This window comes from Bidens hawaiensis, unplaced genomic scaffold (genome assembly GCF_021521415.1).
Source record: "Bidens hawaiensis isolate Kalapana, Puna unplaced genomic scaffold, B.hawaiensis_p1.1 tig00015763_1, whole genome shotgun sequence".
Lineage (NCBI taxonomy): Eukaryota > Viridiplantae > Streptophyta > Magnoliopsida > Asterales > Asteraceae > Bidens > Bidens hawaiensis.
The window spans coordinates 403843-424138 of NW_027492405.1; the positions used below are offsets into that span (position 1 = coordinate 403843).

At 32.7% G+C, this 20296-nt stretch overlaps 2 protein-coding genes across 3 annotated transcripts; one reads left to right on the forward strand and one right to left on the reverse strand.

The window, feature by feature from the left end:
* Window positions 1-440: 440 nt before the first annotated feature.
* On the forward strand, window positions 441-3975 carry LOC143549694 (protein LONG AFTER FAR-RED 3-like). Of its 2 annotated transcripts, none has more exons than XM_077040543.1 (14): window positions 441-578; window positions 1461-1562; window positions 1647-1719; window positions 1801-1907; window positions 1989-2112; window positions 2193-2387; window positions 2473-2558; window positions 2684-2791; window positions 2865-2960; window positions 3061-3159; window positions 3225-3299; window positions 3388-3519; window positions 3597-3712; window positions 3800-3975. In XM_077040543.1, the coding sequence occupies exons 1-14, from the start codon at window positions 525-527 to the stop codon at window positions 3969-3971; spliced, it is 1539 nt and encodes a 512-aa protein (XP_076896658.1). In that variant the 5' UTR covers window positions 441-524; the 3' UTR covers window positions 3972-3975. The 2 variants fall into 2 exon arrangements, with proteins under 2 accessions (XP_076896658.1, XP_076896659.1); XM_077040544.1 differs by having other exon boundaries at window positions 459-572; window positions 1488-1562.
* A 5198-nt stretch (window positions 3976-9173) lies between these two features.
* Window positions 9174-12288, reverse strand: LOC143549695 (phosphatidylinositol 4-phosphate 5-kinase 6-like). The gene is made up of 8 exons (XM_077040545.1): window positions 11276-12288; window positions 11002-11169; window positions 10760-10925; window positions 10570-10686; window positions 10300-10493; window positions 10097-10206; window positions 9936-10014; window positions 9174-9618 (listed from the first exon to the last, which is right to left on the reverse strand). The coding sequence occupies exons 1-8, from the start codon at window positions 12286-12288 to the stop codon at window positions 9336-9338; spliced, it is 2130 nt and encodes a 709-aa protein (XP_076896660.1). The 3' UTR covers window positions 9174-9335.
* Between the last annotated feature and the right edge of the window lie 8008 nt (window positions 12289-20296).

Below are 20296 nucleotides of genomic sequence, written 5' to 3' on the forward strand. Positions count from 1 at the left end.
AAAGAGGTGTTCTCGAGTTTCACTAACATGGGAAAAAGAATACTTTTATTCCATATCATTTCTCTCCATAAATAAATAAATTAAAATGGAAACACAATCTTAAAGATTCTTTGAATACAAAACAAGTACCAAGATCCATCCAACCTGTCCTGTCTTGGAATCTTGTTAGGAATCCTTTCATTCAGCCATCGGAGACTCCAAGGCCAAAGCCATGAATATGAATATGAATATGAACATGAACATGAATACCACTACTACTAGTTTATCAGCAGCAGCTTCACTCCTTCTTCTTCTTTCACTCATAATCTCACACAACATTCACATTATTATCATCCATTGTTAGTTAGTTTCACATTTTCACTCCATTCATTATATCATATTATATTATATTGTATTTTTATTTTCTCGTAGATGTATCAGCCAGCTGGTGGTTTTATTCATCTTCTTCGGGTATCGTTGCTGACGTATTGGTGACGAATGGGACTATATATACAAGTGATTCATCTCTTCTCTTTGCTGATTCCATGGCTATTCGTGACGGTGGAATCATCCGCATTGGAAACTATTCATATGTTCGGGTATTATTATATTATATTATATCGTAATGCAATTATGTTTGAATGATTAAAGTGTTTGTTAGGGTTTATAAGCAGGTTAGGGACCTAATTAATTACTAGTAATTTAATCATCATTAGAATGTGTGATGAATATTAATCAGACTTTAATTATTTCAAGATTTCACTTATGTCTGTTTGTTTAATAAATGAACGAACATGAACAAGGAATTTCGTTCGATTAACTAAATGAACGGACATGAATAAAGGACGTGTTCGTGAACACTTGATAATGTGTTTTTTAATTTTTGTTCATTAAAGATTTTTAATACTTTTTGATGACTTTTCTAATATTATGATATTATCATAGGGATTTAAGCAAAGTTATTAACTATGAAACAAAGACATATATAAGTATCATGTGATTAATTTATATGTAAAATTAACTTATGAATATAAATATTAAAATAAATAAGCACCAACACAAGATTGGTAGCTGGACAAAACTGTTGAAACTGACTATTCTCGTTCAATTGTGTTCGTGAACGTTCGATAATAATGTGTTTGTTAATTTTTGTTCATTAAAGGTTTTTAATACATTTTAATGACTTTTCTAATATTATCAAATGTATTTAAGCACAATTATTAACTATATAACAAAAATATATATATGAGTATTATGTGACTAATTTATTTGTAAAATTAACATATGCACATGAATGTTAAAAAAAACACCAACACTAACTTGGTAGTCAGACCGAACCAGTAACACTAACCATTCTCAGTTAGCTAAATCAAATAAAACATTTTGTGTGCTCATTTGCATTTGTGAACAGTTCATTTTCTTAACGGATGAACACGAACAGGAAGCCTACTTATATCAGAGTTTTGTGTTGCTGAATTTAGGAAGTATCTGGATATGGAACGAAGGAGTTAAATCTCGAGGGGAAGATTGTGGTTCCTGGATTCATTGATTCTCATGTCCACTTCCTTTTTGGAGGACTCCAGGTTCTGCACTAATTCATTTCAGCTTCCTCATATAATATTTTAACTAACTTAACTGTAAGCTAAACGACTGAAAACTGAAAACAGATGGCGCGAGTGGAAGTGCGAGGCGTGAACACGAAGGACGAGTTCATCAGAAAGGTTAAAGAAGCAGTTAAAAGTAAGTGATCCAATAATGCTATGTTAATTTTTTTTTTTTTTGGTTATTTTATGAAATTGTAGCATGATATACATTTTGCAGACATGAAAGAAGGTAGTTGGTTGTTGGGCGGTGGATGGAATAATGATCTTTGGGGAGGAGAATCGCCATCCGCTTCGTGGATTGATGATATTACACCTCATCATCCTGTAAGTAGCATTACATACTGACATACTGTAACGATTAATATAAAATTATAAACCGTTCTGATCGAATTCTTTGATATGCAGGTATGGCTTACAAGAATGGATGGTCACATGGGCTTGGCTAACTCTTTGGCTCTAAAGTTATCTGGTGTTACGAGTAATATGCAAGATCCGGTTGGTGGAACTATTAGCAGAAATGAACATGGGGGTAGTTTAAAGTTTAAACGGTTAAAACTTAGTAGTGAGTAGATACCAGGCCGACTTACTGACTCGTCTATTTATATGCAGAACCTACAGGACTGATGATTGATGCTGCAATGACGGTTATCCTTTCGTGTATTCCAGACGTTTCTGTAGAAGAAAGAAGACAAGCGTTGGACCGAGCTAGTAGGCATGCTTTAATGAGGGGTGTGACTACAGTTGTTGACGTTGGAAGATATTTTCCTGGTGCGCCCGTAGAGCATTCGTGGGAAGATTTTGCAGGTTTTTAGTTTGTTTTCATTACTGTTTAATATTCTTTTTTTAACTATGGTTGACCAAGTTTTGGCTTTCTCTGATAAACTTGCAGATGTTTACAAATGGGCCGATTTATCTGGAAGAATGATGGTTAGAGTTTGCCTTTTCTTTTCGATGTCGACATGGGCACGTCTTGCTGTATGACAGACTCTACTGGTTATCCATAGTTTTGCCTTCACAACTGCGTTTGCAGTTGCTAATCAGTTAGACAGTTACATATTAAGATATTAACATTGAATTCAATTTTCTTGTTTTTATGTTAGGATATGGTTCAAACAACGGGTCGTAGGGTGAGCCAGTGGATATTTTTAGGCGGTGTTAAAGCTTTTGCTGACGGATCATTGGGGTCGAACAGTGCGCTTTTCCACAATGTAATAATAATAATAATAATACTAACTTATAAGGATTATTTTTGAATTACATCTTAATTCATGTTTCTTGTAGCCATACGCTGACGAGTCATGGAATCTTGGACTCCAAGTTACAGATATCGAAAGCTTATATAACATGACCGTGCAATCTGACAAATCTGGCCTCCAGGTATTTATTTTAAAAAAGTTATCGTTAAATGTGTGCTTCATTGCATATATAATATATGTAAGTATGTAACAACTTATACTCGACAAAAAACGTCCATCAGGTTGCAATTCATGCTATTGGAGACAAGGCCAATGATTTGGTTTTGGATATGTACAAATCAGTTGCTTCAACAAATGGGAAAAGGGATAGGAGATTTCGGGTATGTTTTATTTAAAAATATTTTGTAGACATTTTTATAAATTAATAATATGTCCGTTTTTGCAGATTGAACACGCTCAACATTTGACACTTGAAAGTATATCCAAGTTTGGTGAACAAGGAATTGTTGCTTCTGTGCAGGTAATTAAACTATTAAAGTACTTAATTTACGACTTTTAAATTTGCGCATATCTATTCATCAGAAATGGTTGAAAAAAAATGTTGACAGCCAGATCATTTGTTGGACGATGCTGACGCAGCGCTTAAAAAAATTGGGCTAGAGAGGACGCAGAAAGGATCTTATTTATTTCAATCACTCCTTGCTGGCAATGCACTTGTGGCATTTGGTTCTGATTGGCCCGTGAGAACGCTTTTCATTAATTACTTTTGTAGACCGTTACGTTTACTATGTATCGATGGTAAAAAATTTAATGTCAGGTTGCGGACATTAATCCTTTAAATAGTATAAAGACTGCAATAGCAAGGATACCTCCTGGTTGGGATAAACCTTGGAATTCAGCAGAGTGCATGAAGTTAACCGATGCATTAAACGCGTAAGTAAACATATTAAATATCGTATTTATGCTTAATTCAAGTTATGAGTGACATACAGTTTATAAACATGTTAGCCACTTTCACAGGCACACGATTTCTGCAGCACGTGCATGTTTTCTTGACGAGGATATAGGCTCGTTATCTGTTGGGAAGATAGCCGATTTTGTCATATTGAACACTCGTACGTGGGACCACTTGGCACACGAAACCACTTCAGTTGCAGCTACATATGTCGGTGGCGTGCAGGCTTATCCTTGAGACTTATGAGTCTCATATGAAAACAAAAGATTTTTGTGTTGATTTAGTAGGTAGTTTGATGGCATTGGTTAATGGTGGTTACTGGTTAGTGAGGGCTTTATTCAGTGTAATGATATAATTTTTGAGTTGATGTGGTCTCGTGATATGTTTGAGAACCGCGAGAATTGTATGAACACTTGGCCCTTTTGCTTTATTCGTTTAGAAAAGGCGACTATGTAAGCGCCTGCCGCACTCTCTTTTTATATCTTGTCATATCTGTCAAGCTCTATATATAAGTGTATTATGTAGTTTTCATAGTTTACTCCCATAAACTTGGTTAGTTGGTTATGTTGGAGGCCCCTGCGAGATATACCAAGTCCATTATTGCTCACGATGGGTTTGAGTCAAAACGAATACTTTCGCATTTAATAAAATTTTGCCAGTAAGATCAATAAGAAGTTGAGTGTTCAAATTATATAATTAAAAACTTACTAATCTAAGTAAACCACTTGCAAAGGCAAAAACTATTTTCAAACATGCTAGACTCGAGCCTAGAAAATTGCTATGGCCGGTTTGAATGAATGTACTGAGAATAAAATATCACTAAATAGGTTGTTTTAAAAATAGTTTATCGGTTTGGATGAGCTTTCATGTTCATTTTTTTTCTTTCTAAACAATAAATCAACTTGATCATGGTTTGAGCATTTTTAAGCCGGCTTACCAAATTAAAAAGGAAACTATTTAGATGGCCGAATTAAGTTGTTTCATCAGCTTAAACCGAACCTTGAACACAACTGAAGTATATTAACACATTAATCAGAGCTTTTCAACTTAGGCCATCACACATTAGTTGAGACTGATCCGTTAATTTATTTAGTTTTTCACATTTGTTAAATATTAACCAAACATGAATGAACATAATGTTGTTAGTGCCCATTTGGGGTGAAGGTTGCTTTGATCATCTAGCCTTTCTTTTACTTCCTCTATCTCAACATTAACTTTCTTTTAATTATTTTTAGTCTAATGTCCTTTTTTTTTTGCCAGTTTACTTGAAATTATAAATATGAACAATCCTTAATTTTATGTTTATTGATATTTAAGGGAATTTTAGATGCCTTTAACTATGATAACGTGTTTGCCTATACTAAGCTGGAATGATAATACCAAATTACTAATAGTGATGTTCATGTGAAATTGTCAATGGACCATGAATTGCTGACCTCAAGTGATTATATTTATATGTTCTTTTAGTCTGTCTTCATTTAATAAGTATGTAACCTAATTTTGGATGTGTTCTAAATATAAGGAGTCAAAGTAGACCATTTTTGAGTTTAGATTTGTCACATTCCTTTACTGTCTCCCTATAGAATATCATTAAAAGTTTAAAACAAACAAAAGTTATTAAACAAATAAGTTTACTAATAATATGGATCTTTGAGCATAGGCATATATTGACCTATTCAGTAATTTTTATATGAAATGTTAATATTTATGATATAAGTTATAAGGTTGTGTAATTGTATACATGTGTTGTATATTTATAAATTGTTGATATAAAGTTGTGTGATTATTCACTTGTGATAGCATTGCATAATTATATACATATGTTGTGTAATTACACGGACTCGCTATATGGCGAGTCCGTGTAAATACACAACATATGTATATAATTATGCAATGCTATCACAAGTGAATAATCACACAACTTTATATCAACAATTTATAAATATACAACACATGTATACAATTACACAACCTTATAAGTTATATCATTAATATCAACACTTCAAATAAAATTATTTTTACGATATACATATATATGTAGCAATATTTTGTACACAAATTATAGATAAAATTTTGTTTTAAAAGTAATGAATTATAAAAGTTATTTGAATTAGAAAAAAAACGGTGTAACTAGATTTAACCAAAGAAGAGTTCGGTTTTTCGTTTTCCTATTCAAGTAAACTTTTAACTTTTTATTACTTGGAACCTTGTCATCGTCATAATTTTATCCATTGAAAAACTTGATCAAAAGTCCAAAATCAATTCTTTCATTAGCACAAAAATCACTATTCATGGTAGTTATATGTATATTAAAAGGCAAATAGTAGAAAATCACTATTCATGAAAACTATTTACACATATCAAAATAAATTAACTTATCATCTAGGTAGTAAGAACTTCAACTTATTTTTATACTAAAAACCATTTGCACGTATTTTATAGCATGTTGTACTTCCTTAGTTGCATCTGCTGTATTGCTGGTCTTATATAATATTATATTTGCTTCCTACGTAGAATTGCACTTCCCATGTTATATCTCCCTCTTTGTTCATATTTTCCTTGTTGTTTTCTTTTCTTGACGTTGGTTTCTCAGAATATGCTTTCTCGCAATATCTCTTTCATCTCAATATAGCTTTTGATTTCATTTTACATATGAATTTCTTAGAAGTTTTTGAATTGAGATTTTGTATGATGTAAACATAGAAAATATATATATATATATCATACGCATGACAAACGTTGCCACGCGTCGCAAAGCGCACAGATAAAGATACCAGTTTTAATTAAAAATATAAGGTAGCGTTTGGTATGCAGGAATAACAGTAGGAATGGAATGATTCATTACGTGGGAATGAAAAATGTGGTGTTTGGTTGCTCAATGGAATGGAATCATCCATTACACATGGAATCTCATTCCATCAAAACCATTCCTTCCCACCCCCCTTCTTTTTTTCATTCCATTCCTCCTTCACCCTACTTTCTCAACACCACCACCACCACTATCATCGACACCACCACCAACTTCGTCGACACCACCACCGCCACCACCATTTTCGTCACCGGAGTTACCACCGTCGCCATTGTAAGTTTTTTTTTTTTTTTGGTTAAAAAGTATTTTGAGATATGAGTGCTTTTATTGTTTCTATTTCATTTCTACAATTTTTTTTTAATACCAAACAATAAAAATGAATAATTGATTTCATTCTCATATGTTAACCAAACAAGGAAATGGAATGGTAATGATCCATTTCATTCCATTGTCCATTCCATTCCTTCTTCCATTCCATTACATCCAACCAAACATACCCTAAGTTTTAACACAACCATGTCAAGCAAACATCCTATATATGATTTTTTTTTTATTAATTTACAACATTGATTATTAAATAAAACCGGTTTGGTCAATTGGTCCGGTACTTTAGTAGTTGTTGTAAAAACATTGACATGATGAAACTAAAGCATGGTCGTGTCGTGATGAAGGACACGGGACATCCGCCGTGTCTGCCGCTACACCATTCTCACGCCCACCTCATTTTCTGCAGCATTCATTCATTTTTATTTACCCAATTAATGCTCTCTGTTTTTTCCCAAACATATTCACTTTTTTACTAAAGTAAAATTACCATCAATCCTTTTTTAACTCCTAAATCCTATAAGTAAACATTATTCATTTTAATTTATATTGCGATTCATATTTTCAAAAATATTTTTAAGTTCAAATGTGCATAACAAACTGAACGTTCAACGAACTGTTTGGCAGGAAGTCATTTATATTCGTTCGTTTAATATATTATAAATGAACAAACGTGAACAGGGAATTTTAATAGGTTGACTAAATGAACAAACACGAATATATATTCGTGTTTGTGAACGGTTTATAATGTGTTTGTTTACGTGTATTCATTAATTTTTTGTTTGTTTATGTTTGTTATTAAATGTTTTAATACTTTTTAATGACTTGTCTAAACGTATTATATAGATTTAAGCAAAATTATAAACTATGAAACAAAAATATATATGAGCATAATGTGATGATTAATATGTAAAGGTAACATATTCGATATGAATATGAATGTTCAAAAAAACATCAACATAAACTTGGTTCCAGCCCGAATCGTTGACACTGACCATTTAATCAAATCTAATAAAACATTTTGTGCTCATTTGTGTTTGTTCGTTTGTGTCCGTGAACCGTTCACGAACAGATCCATTTCCTTAATGAACAAACGCGAACATGATATTCTGTTCGGTTAGTTGTTTGTAAACCGTTCGCTTATTTGATGAAAGCTTAATGATAATGAGAAATAGTTAATGCCAGTCGTTAGATAGGGAGATTTTTATTTTTTGTTTTCTAACAGCTAGATAGGGAGATTTGATTTAAATGGTTTTAAAAACTAATGATTATGGATTTAAAGATTTGTTGTTAAAAGGGTATGTGAACTCTTATTGTACCAAAAATAATTTAAAATTTAAAGAAGTATAAATAATTGAAAGATATTTGATTTAAATGGATTTCGGATTTGCTGTTAAAAGGGCATGTGAATTATTATTGTACAAAAAAATATTTAAAAAAATAAAAAGAAACAATTAATTGTATTATAAAATTTTCATAAAATCTTGATTATTAATTATTTCTGTGGCATGTTGGGGTTCCAAGAACAACATTGGACACGTTTTATTCATACATATGAAATGGTCCATGGGATATTCCTCCCCCCATGTTGTCTTGTCTTCTTACCTACCATATCATAAATGTATTAAATAAATAAAAGTAAAAGTATAAAAAGTAAAAACATTGGAGAAGGTATAAAGAGGTGTGTCTATTTAAACCAACTGAATCGTTTGAACCAAAGTTAACAAGTATGTCCGGTCAAAACGTTTAGAGAATTATACAGTGTAGCTCACGGTTTAACTTTAAGAACCGGTCACATAATTTAAGACTTAGAACCAACCATGTAAATTAAGCCAACCAATCAACCATTTACCTTTACTTATAATATATATTCATTCTAAGATATCCAGTTAATCAGTTATATAAGTATATAATATAATTTTATATTAAATGAATCATATTTATAACTACGAATTTTATATTAAATAAATCATATTTATAATTACGACCTGGGAGTCAAACCGGACCACAAACACCCTAGTTACTATAGCTATTAGTATATATTTTATATGGTAAAGACGTCACACCATTCTAGTTCAGTCCGATACTCCGATTAATGGTTCCATTATTTTGTATCCTTCGGTTTCGCTTCTATTATGGTTCAATCGATACGGTTTTGCTTCTTGAGTGAAAAAAATCATTAATGCAAAATTTGATACACTTTGAACTCATTCATCATTTATGATTACATATAATAGACCATCTACACCATCAAATCTTCAATAACTTCTAAAAGCTAACCTAACTTACAACTCACGAATTAGTAAATAAATGAATCAAAATCGGCCCAAAAACCGTTGTATGTATGTATACATTATATCATCAAATTTAGAACCCGGAGCTTAATGGTCAACGATTGAATCCCCATTCACAAGGGCTGTACATTTGTTTAGGCTCACTGCAAAAACTTGAGCCGGATCCTCAAACTTTTAACCGTCTTCTTTAAAAACACTAAATATGAAATCTCGGAAGCGTTTCGAGTACTGTATGGGGTCCACGGCAGAAATGGAAGTCGGGTCGTACTGGAATGACTTATAAGCATGCTCAAGCTTTTTGCTGATGTCATAATCTTGTAATATGTCTATTATACCAAAGAACAGGATGACATCATGGAATTCTTGTGTCGGTTCACCAACTAACTGAGTCTCGTGACTTCTAACCGTGAGTTCAACCCGAGCTGGCATGTTAACGCCCAGCCTTACAGGGGCCCATCTGCAGAATGGTAAATGTTAAAAATGAGCTCACAAATAAGAATATAAACAATCTAGGAGTTTGCATTCATTATAACCAATCGGGTCAAAAATACAAATGGGTCAAAAAGGGCAAATCTTATTACAATAAGAATAAAATCAACCTAGGAGTTCGTATGCATTAAGTAGGCTTTGAATGACGTTCAACATGTTTGACACGTTGGCCCGTTTAAACTATTTCTTCTTGCTGAGCTTTTTATTTGACCCGTTAGAGATCAATTATACACAAATCGACCCATTTATAACAAGTCAAGTAAAAAAAACCACCTTATAACTTACCGTTTAGGGTCAAGAGAGGAATCTGTATCTGCTGAAGAAACCCTAGGGCTTGACCCGCTGCTATCCGGTTCAGTGTTCCCTATGAATGAAACCAAGATAATTGTCACCTTGGACTCATGAATTGTGTGTGTGTGTGTATAGACAAGATCCAGACAAACTACCTTCATCTGCTGATAAGTCCTGATTGCATTCTTGAACACTAATGCCAACTAAAAGACTGTAATCCATAATTCTTTCCTGTTCAAGAAACTCGCAGTCCCTATTGATCTGCCTGCATCAACACAATATATTTTGTCTTAATTAGCAAGATATTTGTGTCTTAATTAGACCCAGTAAAATCAATCATAGGGGTTAAAAAGTTAACCTATAAAACTCTTGAAACCGATCTTTCTGCAACCGGAAAATATAATTGAGATCAAGATCTTTGAGGGTGGTATTTGAATCAATTTCGGACTCGGGTTTATCTGTTATTCGACCATGGGAAGATCCTTTTAAGTCAAACCGCCTATGAATCGGTACATTGGTAGAGAACAAGCTTCCCATAACAACGAACCGAACCTACCCATGAACCAACAACATAATCAGCAATCAAGTGTAACAAAATCTCAAAAGGCTAAATTAGTTTTACTCGTACCTTTCGTTGCGAAGATCCACTCAACTTCACACAGTGTAATCCAAAAAATTTGGTGAGGAGAGTGTTTTCAAAGGATTTTATATGCTCAAAGTATGCTGGAAGCATCCTCCTTAGAACCTGAAATAGTTAAAACATTATAATCACTGACATCAAGTAATAAAGAGTGAATTAGATCGAAGAATCGACTCACTTTGACTTCTGCCTTTTTCATCGTCTTTATCATATACTTGTTATCAGATGTCATGTAAAAGAAACTGCCACTTTTTCCAGGAGACGAGAGCTCACGAAGAGCCTCATTTCCACAAATTGATAACATGTAATCCATTGGATCCACATTAAACAAACTCCTAAGTGTCCTGAAACCACATATAGCATTTAAAAACAGTCTAAATAAACTATGATATTTGAAGTCATATAAAAGTATCATCTAACCTGAAAACCAATGGGCAATAATCTTTAAACTTAAAATCACAAGACGGGTGAGGCGGCGTATGTTTGGATCCTTCAGGAGGAAATCTGGTCCATAATGTTTCCTTGTAATCAGAAGTAGTAGGCTTCAAATCGAGAGGTTTAGATTGACTATGCCTCCCTACAGAATGTCTGCATTCGCACCATAAATTAGTAAGTAATAACAAGTTAACAACATTCAATACATATTAGCATATGATTAGATTATATGAAGAAGAGATTATTATCCAAAATATACCTTATTCCAAGCTGTAGATTAAGCATGAGCTCATAATTCTTATGCCCTTTACATATTGTGACACCTTGCCTCTCGGTAGCTCGTTGGTTAATTCCCAAACCATCAATAGATTGTCTGATAACGTTGGTATCAATTTTAGAATTCTTCCTCACGGGTTGCTTTTGATGTTTTACTTCACTATTTGACCAACTAAACGTCTTATCCGAAGGAAAAACCGTAAGCGATTCCACCTCATAAACCACGCATTCACTCAAAACAAATGAAAACAGCTGACTAGGATCCCAATCATCACGCGCAACAGTTGAATTCGATGAACAAAACTTCACATGTTGTTCTTTAAGATCCTTACCCCAAACACCCGAATAGAAACTCCCATCTTCAAACCTAAACACACCGTTTACTTTCGGAAATCCACACTCCCAATTTCCATCAAACCGACACCCGTTAGCCCAAATCAAGATTCCATTCCCACTCATCCTTCCTCTCTTCCATTGCCCGGTATACTGATGACCACTATTCCATTGATACGTCCCGTAACCATCATACAACCCTTTCCTCCAATCACCTTCATAATGATCACCGTTCGCATAACTCATACTCCCTTTCCCATGCTTCTTATTCATAACCCAACAACCTTTATAAGTATGATTCAACGAACCCGTAAGCGTACCCTCACCGTCCATATAACAGTTCTTGAACTGACCCTCATAAGTAGCACCCGAAGGCCAGCTAAACTTCCCCTTACCATTAACCTTCCCTTTACACCACTCCCCAAAATACATACACCCGTCCGACCATAAATACTTTCCGGCCCCGTGAGGGCAGTTTTCCGCCACCCACTGACCCATATAGATATCTCCATTCGAAAATATCTTTTCCACATGAAAAGCCTCTGCATCACCACCTTCTTCATCCACATGAGCCACAGACATTGTCGTAAAAATGCTCACCGCCCTCGACTTCTTAACTTTTGCTTCCCACGACTTCAAAAAACCAGCAAATTCCTTGCTCATTCTCCCACCCCAACAAGTTATCAATATAACACACACTATTTCCCTCAATCTGTTGCTAATTTACATACAAACCAGTGATGCAATTAGCCCAGATCAAGCTCACCTTGCATCATCAACATAACTCTCAGACGCATTACAACAAACACCTGGTATGCACCCCAAGAAACCCAAAAACCCCACCTTCTAGAACCCAAAAACCAGACCCAAATCAGGGAAACAATAACCAACAATAACCAAACAATGCCAACAATCAAATTATTCAAACCCAATAAAAACTTAAAACAAATTCAAGAAAACTCTCAGACGCATTTCATCGAACACCTGGTATGCAACCCAAGAAAGAAACAAAAAGGGGTTATTTATTATTATTATTGTTGATGGGTGTTGTAGATTTGGCAGAAAGTAGGGTACCTGTGGCTTCTAAATTTGAAATGAATGTGCCCAGCTGTTCTGTTCCATTTCCATTCCATTGATTATGGAATCCAACAACGACCTTTTCTGTTAATAATAATAATAATAATAATAATAATAATAATAATAATATTTTAGGGTTTTAATGTTTACTCGACATAGTAAATGGACTGGTGAACTTGACAGAGTTCATGATCATATATTCATATGTTTTACATGAAAATAGAATGCGTGATATTAATGTGATTTATTATGATTTATGAACTTAGGTTTTGTTTTTTTTTTATTTGTTTATATAGTAGTTGACTTGGTCAAACCTGCAATAGCCATTTAAGTAGTTATCCATAACCAATAACCAAGTTGTAAAAGTTGCTAGGCAGAACGACCTTATACGGCCTGTTGGGAAGTTGGGTGTAATCGGAGTGTTCGGGGAGTATTCGGATATGATATATATAAAGAAAATTAAATTTTAAATATTAAATATATGTAAAATATCATAAGTTTACTGATATCTATATCAAAATATACAAATATCAATAAAATAAGAAAAATACATTTTTAAATAATATGTTATTCTAAAAATTGTTAATCTTTAATTAAAAAATAATATTTGTTCTTTAATATTATAGAAATAAATTATGTTTTATTTTTTAAAGTCAAACGCCCTACTTGTGGTGCGCGCATATAATGTATATATGTGTGAATCCTCGGGTGGGCAAAAGTGAAATTGCACTAACTTTGACGCTATTTTACTAATCTCGTGAAAATAACGTTGAAAAGTGACGGAAGGTTAATCACTCATCATGTAGTGGCGTTGATAGCTGAAAGACAAGAGTACATGCACCTATCGATCGGTGTGCCGATGGTTGAGTGTTATGTGCCTTATGTCCAAGGCTTGATGCAAAACTATTATCGAGCTGGGGGTCTTCGGAAGCAGCCTCTCTATTCCTACGGGATTGAGGTAAGGCTATCTACATCTTACCCTCCTCTTCTAAAAATTGTTAATCTTTAATTAAAAAATAATATTTGTTCTTTAATATTATAGAAATAAATTATGTTTTATTTTTTAAAGTCAAACGTCCTACTTGTGGTGCGCGCATATAATGTATATATGTGTGAATCCTCGGGTGGGCAAAAGTGAAATTGCACTAACTTTGACGCTATTTTACTAATCTCGTGAAAATAATGTTGAAAAGTGACGGAAGGTTAATCACTCATCATGTAGTGGCGTTGATAGCTGAAAGACAAGAGTACATGCACCTATCGATCGGTGTGCCGATGGTTGAGTGTTATGTGCCTTATGTCCAAGGCTTGATGCAAAACTATTATCGAGCTGGGGGTCTTCGGAAGCAGCCTCTCTATTCCTACGGGATTGAGGTAAGGCTATCTACATCTTACCCTCCTCAGACCCTACCATAGCTTGCTATTGGTGGGATACGATGATGATGATATTTTTAAAGTCAAAAGCTGCCGGAGTTCACCGACTAGATGTGACTCTGGCTAAGGTTTACCAAATTTGATTAAGAAAATTCTTATGAACTAGACGGGGTTAAAGAAACTTGACTTAACAACATACCTTGTAGCGAGTACTCCCAGTACTCAGAGGGTACTCGACCTTATAAACCTACTTTTACAACATTGATCGTAACAATAAAAATATATACTTTTTTATTAGTTTTGTTTTATAGTTTATATTATATTATAGGTTGTAATTTACTGACACATGGTGCGGTGTCGTGCTTCCATGTTTGTTTTAAACATGTCTTTACAATATGAAATAATGAATTATGATGGGACCAAGGACCAATTGGTCTATCTTTATGACCTTTTTTTTGTTTTTTAGAGGTTGTGGATATGAGTTTCTTCTTTAATTAGAAAAACCTGTATTTTGGATGTGTGAATTTTTGTTATTAAAAATATGTAATTTAAGTTTGAGGTATTTTCGTTCGTCTAATTACATGATTTATGGGCATCAAATATATATAAACACGATGCATCATATAAGAGTTTGGACCGTGTAAAAGCCGGAAGATATACACTTTACTTAAAGATTTTAGAAGTATTTTGTAATTGATTTATGACGATCATTGTAATTATAATCTATTCACTATATGAATCTTTTAAAAAAACATTTGTTTTAATTTGGATATAATCTGCTCGCATACTTTTTTAAATGACTAATGAATAGCTCAAACCCACTATCTCTTGTTCCCAGGAAAACCCGTCACCCGATGCCCACTACGATAAAACCCGATTGAGATAAGATTTAAACTTGAGATCTTGTGGATTCATCCAAATAAGATGTTTGGTTTTTTAATATTTTTTATAAATTAGTAAAATGTATAAAAGTTGTTTTCGTTTAAAGTAAAAGTGTATTAAACTAAAAGAAAAAGGACACAATGGAATTAATACCCTCTCCATCAAAAGAAACTTCCATTTATAATTATAAAGTTGTCACCTGTTCATTTCAGTAAATCAACTGGTCAAGATTTTTTACAAGTTTCAAGCTTTTAACTTTTTGTTATAGATTGGATCATTTTAGATATGAACAAAGAAAATAATATATGTTGGTAGTCCCTAGCTAAAAGCATGTCCTTAAATCATTTTTTAATCCTGCGAATAAAGAAGGATAACGAAATTTAATGGTCTTGACTCTTGAAAGCATGAAAGATACGATTGCTGACCATGGTTTAAATATTGACAAATGACAACTATGTTAGAAAACGTGTATTACATGTGCCTAAAGTATAGCAAAATGTAAATATGAATGTATATTGATCGTAAATAATTTTAACTATCATTTTTTGATTGTTGTTGGTCTTGACTAACGAAATGGCTGATACGGTCGTATCTTTTATCATTTTTTCTACCAATGAACCCTTGATAAACGAAATCCTGACGTCGTTAGTTTTGATGACGTGACATGTTTGTGTGTTAAAAAGTTGCTTAGACCGTGCATAGTGGATGGAGCCCATATGGGGTCGTTTTGCGCCACGTAACTTCACGTCACCGTGTTATTTTTTTTTTATTAAAAGTAATAAAATAAATCAGCCCACCAATCAAAGCCAACCTTCCCCCCCCCCCCTCTCTTTCTCTCTCTCTCTCTCTCCCCCACCTCACAACGCTATGTGGGAGCCTCCCGCCCTCCATAGCGCCAAAAGCGCCCCGGGGACAGTGTTCCTGACGCTTTAGAGGCGTCATGGGGTGGGAAGCGCTCCATCACACCTAGCCTTAAGCGTGGCAAAATATGCTTATGTGAACCGCTATGGCAAAATTTTTAGTTTCAAGTGAAGCCAATTTCTTTAGTTGTTCGGTAAGTGGCAAATACATATGATGAGAAGAATGAAACAATAAAAATAAAACATGTATAAAAGAGAATTTATAAAATAACATATATAATAATTAATGAATTAATTTGGGTTTATAATATATTTTTAAAATAAGAGTTGAGTTATTCTAAAAAGGCCAACAAAAATGAGAATTATGAGAAGCCATAATTGATTGACACGTGTCAAGTGTGGACCAAAGGTAAAATGGTATAAAAGTAATAGTATATATTTTCTCTCTCTACATACAAGTCACATGTCAATTCTCCCATCACTTTAAAACGTTCATAACTTTATTTGTTTCTCATATGATATTAGTTTTTAAAACAAAAATCACCATAATAACAAGCGTTTTTTTTATCTTTAATATGAGTATGACTTTGTTATATAAAATTTAAAAAAAAAATTACGTCATTGTGTCATTATGTCTTTTCGTCGTTGTGTCTTTCTGTTTGTTATTGTGTTTTTTTCGTCATTGTGTATTTTAAATCATCATTGTGTTTTTTTTAAATGCTAATAATATGGTTGTGTAATTATAATACGTAATATATAATGATAAAATAACAACAAATTAACTAATACATAAAACACAATGATTAATACATATTACACAAGTACATGAAACACAATACACAATGATGAATACATATAACACAATAACCTGAAACGTAAAATACAATGGTGAATACATATAACACAATGACCTGAAACGTAAAACACAATAAAAAATACATATTACACAATGACATAAACGTAATATACAATGACTAAAATACAATGATAAGTAGTAAGAAAATGATGAGCACAAAAACACAATGACAAACAAAAAAACACAATAACATAATCTTTGTTTTAATTGCTATCTTCAATACGAGTATCAATTGATAATACAATGACCAAAATTTATAAAACAAATGCATAGAAAAACCCCAATTAAAAATCATAATGAACAACCAATAACACAACATAAAAAACCCACTAATTTTTTTTTATTTTTATATAACAATATGGTACTTATATTAAAGATAAAAAAACGCTTGTTATTACGGTGAGTTTTTTTTTAAAATAATGTTGCATGAAAAAGTTATGAACATTTTAAAATGATGGGGGCATTGACATGTGCCTTACATGTGGAAAAAAAAGTCAACAAAAGTGGGTTATTACCTTTATGTCCTTTTCATCAATTTATCTTCTTAAATTAATCTCCACCATTCAAATCTAAGATCAATGAATTATATTCCTTCTCACCCTTCTCATTTTTGTTGTCATTTGTATTTTAACTTTACCATTAAAATAAAATAACAAAATGTATAAAATTTATTTGCGTTTAGACTTTAGACAGGGGGGGGGGGTGTTTGGGATTTTCCTTATTTGATCTTAGACTGCTTCCATCCACAACAAAACTCAACCCAATTTTTTTTATTAAAAAACTAATTTTTCTTTCTTCCATCTACACAACCCAACCAAACTCAAATTTTCTCTCCCATTCACAACCCAACCAAGCCAATTTTTTTTATTGAATAAATATATATTTATGAGAAGTTTATTGTATTATAAAATAATAGAAAAATTAAAATAACTTATCTACCTATTATAATAAAGTAAAATAATCGTTGACACGTGCCAGTTTGTAGTTAAACCTCATAACTTTTTTCCCTACAAACTAATAACTATGTCATAAATCAATAATTATTCACTTTCCTTTTACACTCAATTATATTATATCTATAACATGATTAAATTATTCCCTTTCCTTTAAACTCTATTTTATTTTATATATAATACATTTTTATAAAAATAAATATTCTTATAAATTATAAATATATGATTTAAATCTATTAATTTATTTTTTCAATTAATTTACTAAACTATATATATATATATATATATATGCTAAAATGTAATAATATATACCATTCACTTTCATATATAATAAAGTTTATCATGGTTAGTTTCTCAGTTTTTTATCAATGATTGTTTTAGGTTTTTTGTGGAACTTAAATTTGATTGTTACGGGTCAAAAGTTATTAAATAGATAGTGTGATACAAGTTAACTGTCACACCCCAACTTAAGGCGGAAATGCCGGGGCGTGATCCGATTGCTCACAGCTCGAAGATACTATCATAAATATAAATGACAATATCTATTTAATTATTTTATTCAAATAATCTACACAAAATTCAAATACAACAAACAATTTAAATGTATAAATATAAGCTCAAATTATGATTATCTTGATTATATATTAAGATCTTGTCTACGTGTCCAACTTCAATCTTTAATACAAACAACCTGCATATGTATAGAAAATGGAGTTCGTCAACAACACATGTTGAGTGAGATGATCACCAATTTTGACACAACAAATAATTATATATATATATATAATAGATAATTGATAAATGATAAATGCGCAAACCAACCATGTGATAGTATCAATCAAATCATAACAAAACATGTATATAATCAAATCGTGCTAGTGTGCCAATGAATCGTTGCCAAGCCAATCGGGCATTGATTACAATGACTAAAATTGTCGTTTTACCTTCGCCAAGCGAATCGGGCTCCGGTTACTAAGACGGTCGTATGATCATACTAATGAGAATCCAAGACTTGATAGAATACAAACACACTTAAACAAGTAGCAACTAGCAAATTGCATTTAATTGATATAACACACAATGATTATGTTTGCGATTGTTTGAGATATATATATATATATGTGTGTGTGTGTGTGTGTGTGTGTGTGTGTGTGTGTGTGTGTGATAGAAAATATGAATAAGTACGAACATGTCCCCAAAACGTTTGAAAACAGTATATAAAAAGGGGAATGATTAAACTCACATTAGATTAATGACGAACGAATATAAATATGAATAAGCGAGCTAACGAATAAGCGAGTCGTTCACTCCAAACGATACATATGATTCAAAATCTGAGATTTTAGGATATGATAATATGTATATAAAAGAACTCATTTCCGCTGGAATCAATCCAAACGGACGTTTAGAACTCAAGTTATGTTAAATTTAAGATTTAAGCGAGCTGGTACTGACCAGAATCCGAACAGCGAGTCGGAAGTTGGGTTTTGGTCAGTAGCCTTAAAATCACGTTACGAGAATAAAAGTCTTCTGGACCGAAAGTGGAATCCGATCATAAGTAGGAGAAAACGTAAAGTCAAACTTGTTGACTATTTTGCCCTTTAACGAATTTTAAACGATTTGACCAGTCAACACGTTCAACCACTAAAATTGATTGAAGGTTATTGACTATAGATGTATATGAATTATTTCTATGTTTACAACTTACCCGGAAAGTGAAAGAATCAAGAGAAACGAAGAGTCAACGGTCCACATGTATGCAAAGTCAACCATTATGAGTGTATCTTCAACAATAATGCAAAACCGAATTATTTGGTGATGAATAGAGGTAGGTGACGGCTAAGATTAATGAATTAGGGGATGAGGAAGTTTGTGGAAGGAGAATTATGATGTGTTTATATAGAGATTACAAAAACGAACTATATTTGGAAGATTTACTCGTTTAAGTAACAAAATACGATTTTAAGGAGAATATCGATGTAATAAATCAAAGATTTCATGATTTATCAGTAATTTAAGAATATGAACTTGTATTTTGATTATAATCCTTTTCTTGGACCTTAATTTACCCGATTTATGCCAAAAATAAGCGATTTGAATGCTAAAAACAAATTAGGAAACAAAATAAGCTATTTAATGAGAAAATATAGTATAATAACTAACAAAATTTGGCTTGGACACCAAGAAAACGAAATTGGACCAGATATAACATTTCTTGGAGTTTAAGTTTCGTTAATTTAATCGTAAATAGAAAAGAATTGGCGAAACTAGTCCCTGTAGTTCCCGAAATGCGATTTTTAGCCTTTTTAAGCGATTTTAAAGGTTTCTAAGGGCTATTTGGCATAATTTTAACATCCTAAAATTTTAATGATGAATAAAGAAAGCTATGTTTAGTGATTTCGCGTTATTAATTAATATCGGGTAAGGAGCGGATCATGGACTTAGATTAATTGAGATGGGTTAAATGAGAATGGGATCTAAGGGATATAAATATCCCCTAGACCCAAGATATCTTTCATTCCTTTCATTTTCTAATACTCCAAAAAGAAAAACACACACACCACACACCACACTTCGCCGGCCGGACCAAGGGAAGAACCGGGCAGATCCAAGAGAGAGAGAGAGAGCGATTAGTGTGTTAACAAGTTAAACGAGATCCTAACAAGCTC

Excerpts from the sequence above, each read along its gene's own strand:
- LOC143549695 (XM_077040545.1), bottom strand. The coding sequence starts at position 12,288 with ATGAGCAAGGAATTTGCTGGTTTTTTGAAGTCGTGGGAAGCAAAAGTT. Across the intron at positions 10,926-11,001 it reads TATTGCCCATTGGTTTTCAG|GACACTTAGGAGTTTGTTTA; the intron begins GTTAGATGATAC and ends ATGTGGTTTCAG. Across the intron at positions 10,015-10,096 it reads GGACTTATCAGCAGATGAAG|GGAACACTGAACCGGATAGC; the intron begins GTAGTTTGTCTG and ends TTTCATTCATAG.
- LOC143549694 (XM_077040543.1), top strand. The coding sequence starts at position 525 with ATGGCTATTCGTGACGGTGGAATCATCCGCATTGGAAACTATTCATAT. Across the intron at positions 2,388-2,472 it reads TTCGTGGGAAGATTTTGCAG|ATGTTTACAAATGGGCCGAT; the intron begins GTTTTTAGTTTG and ends ATAAACTTGCAG. Across the intron at positions 3,713-3,799 it reads TTAACCGATGCATTAAACGC|GCACACGATTTCTGCAGCAC; the intron begins GTAAGTAAACAT and ends CCACTTTCACAG.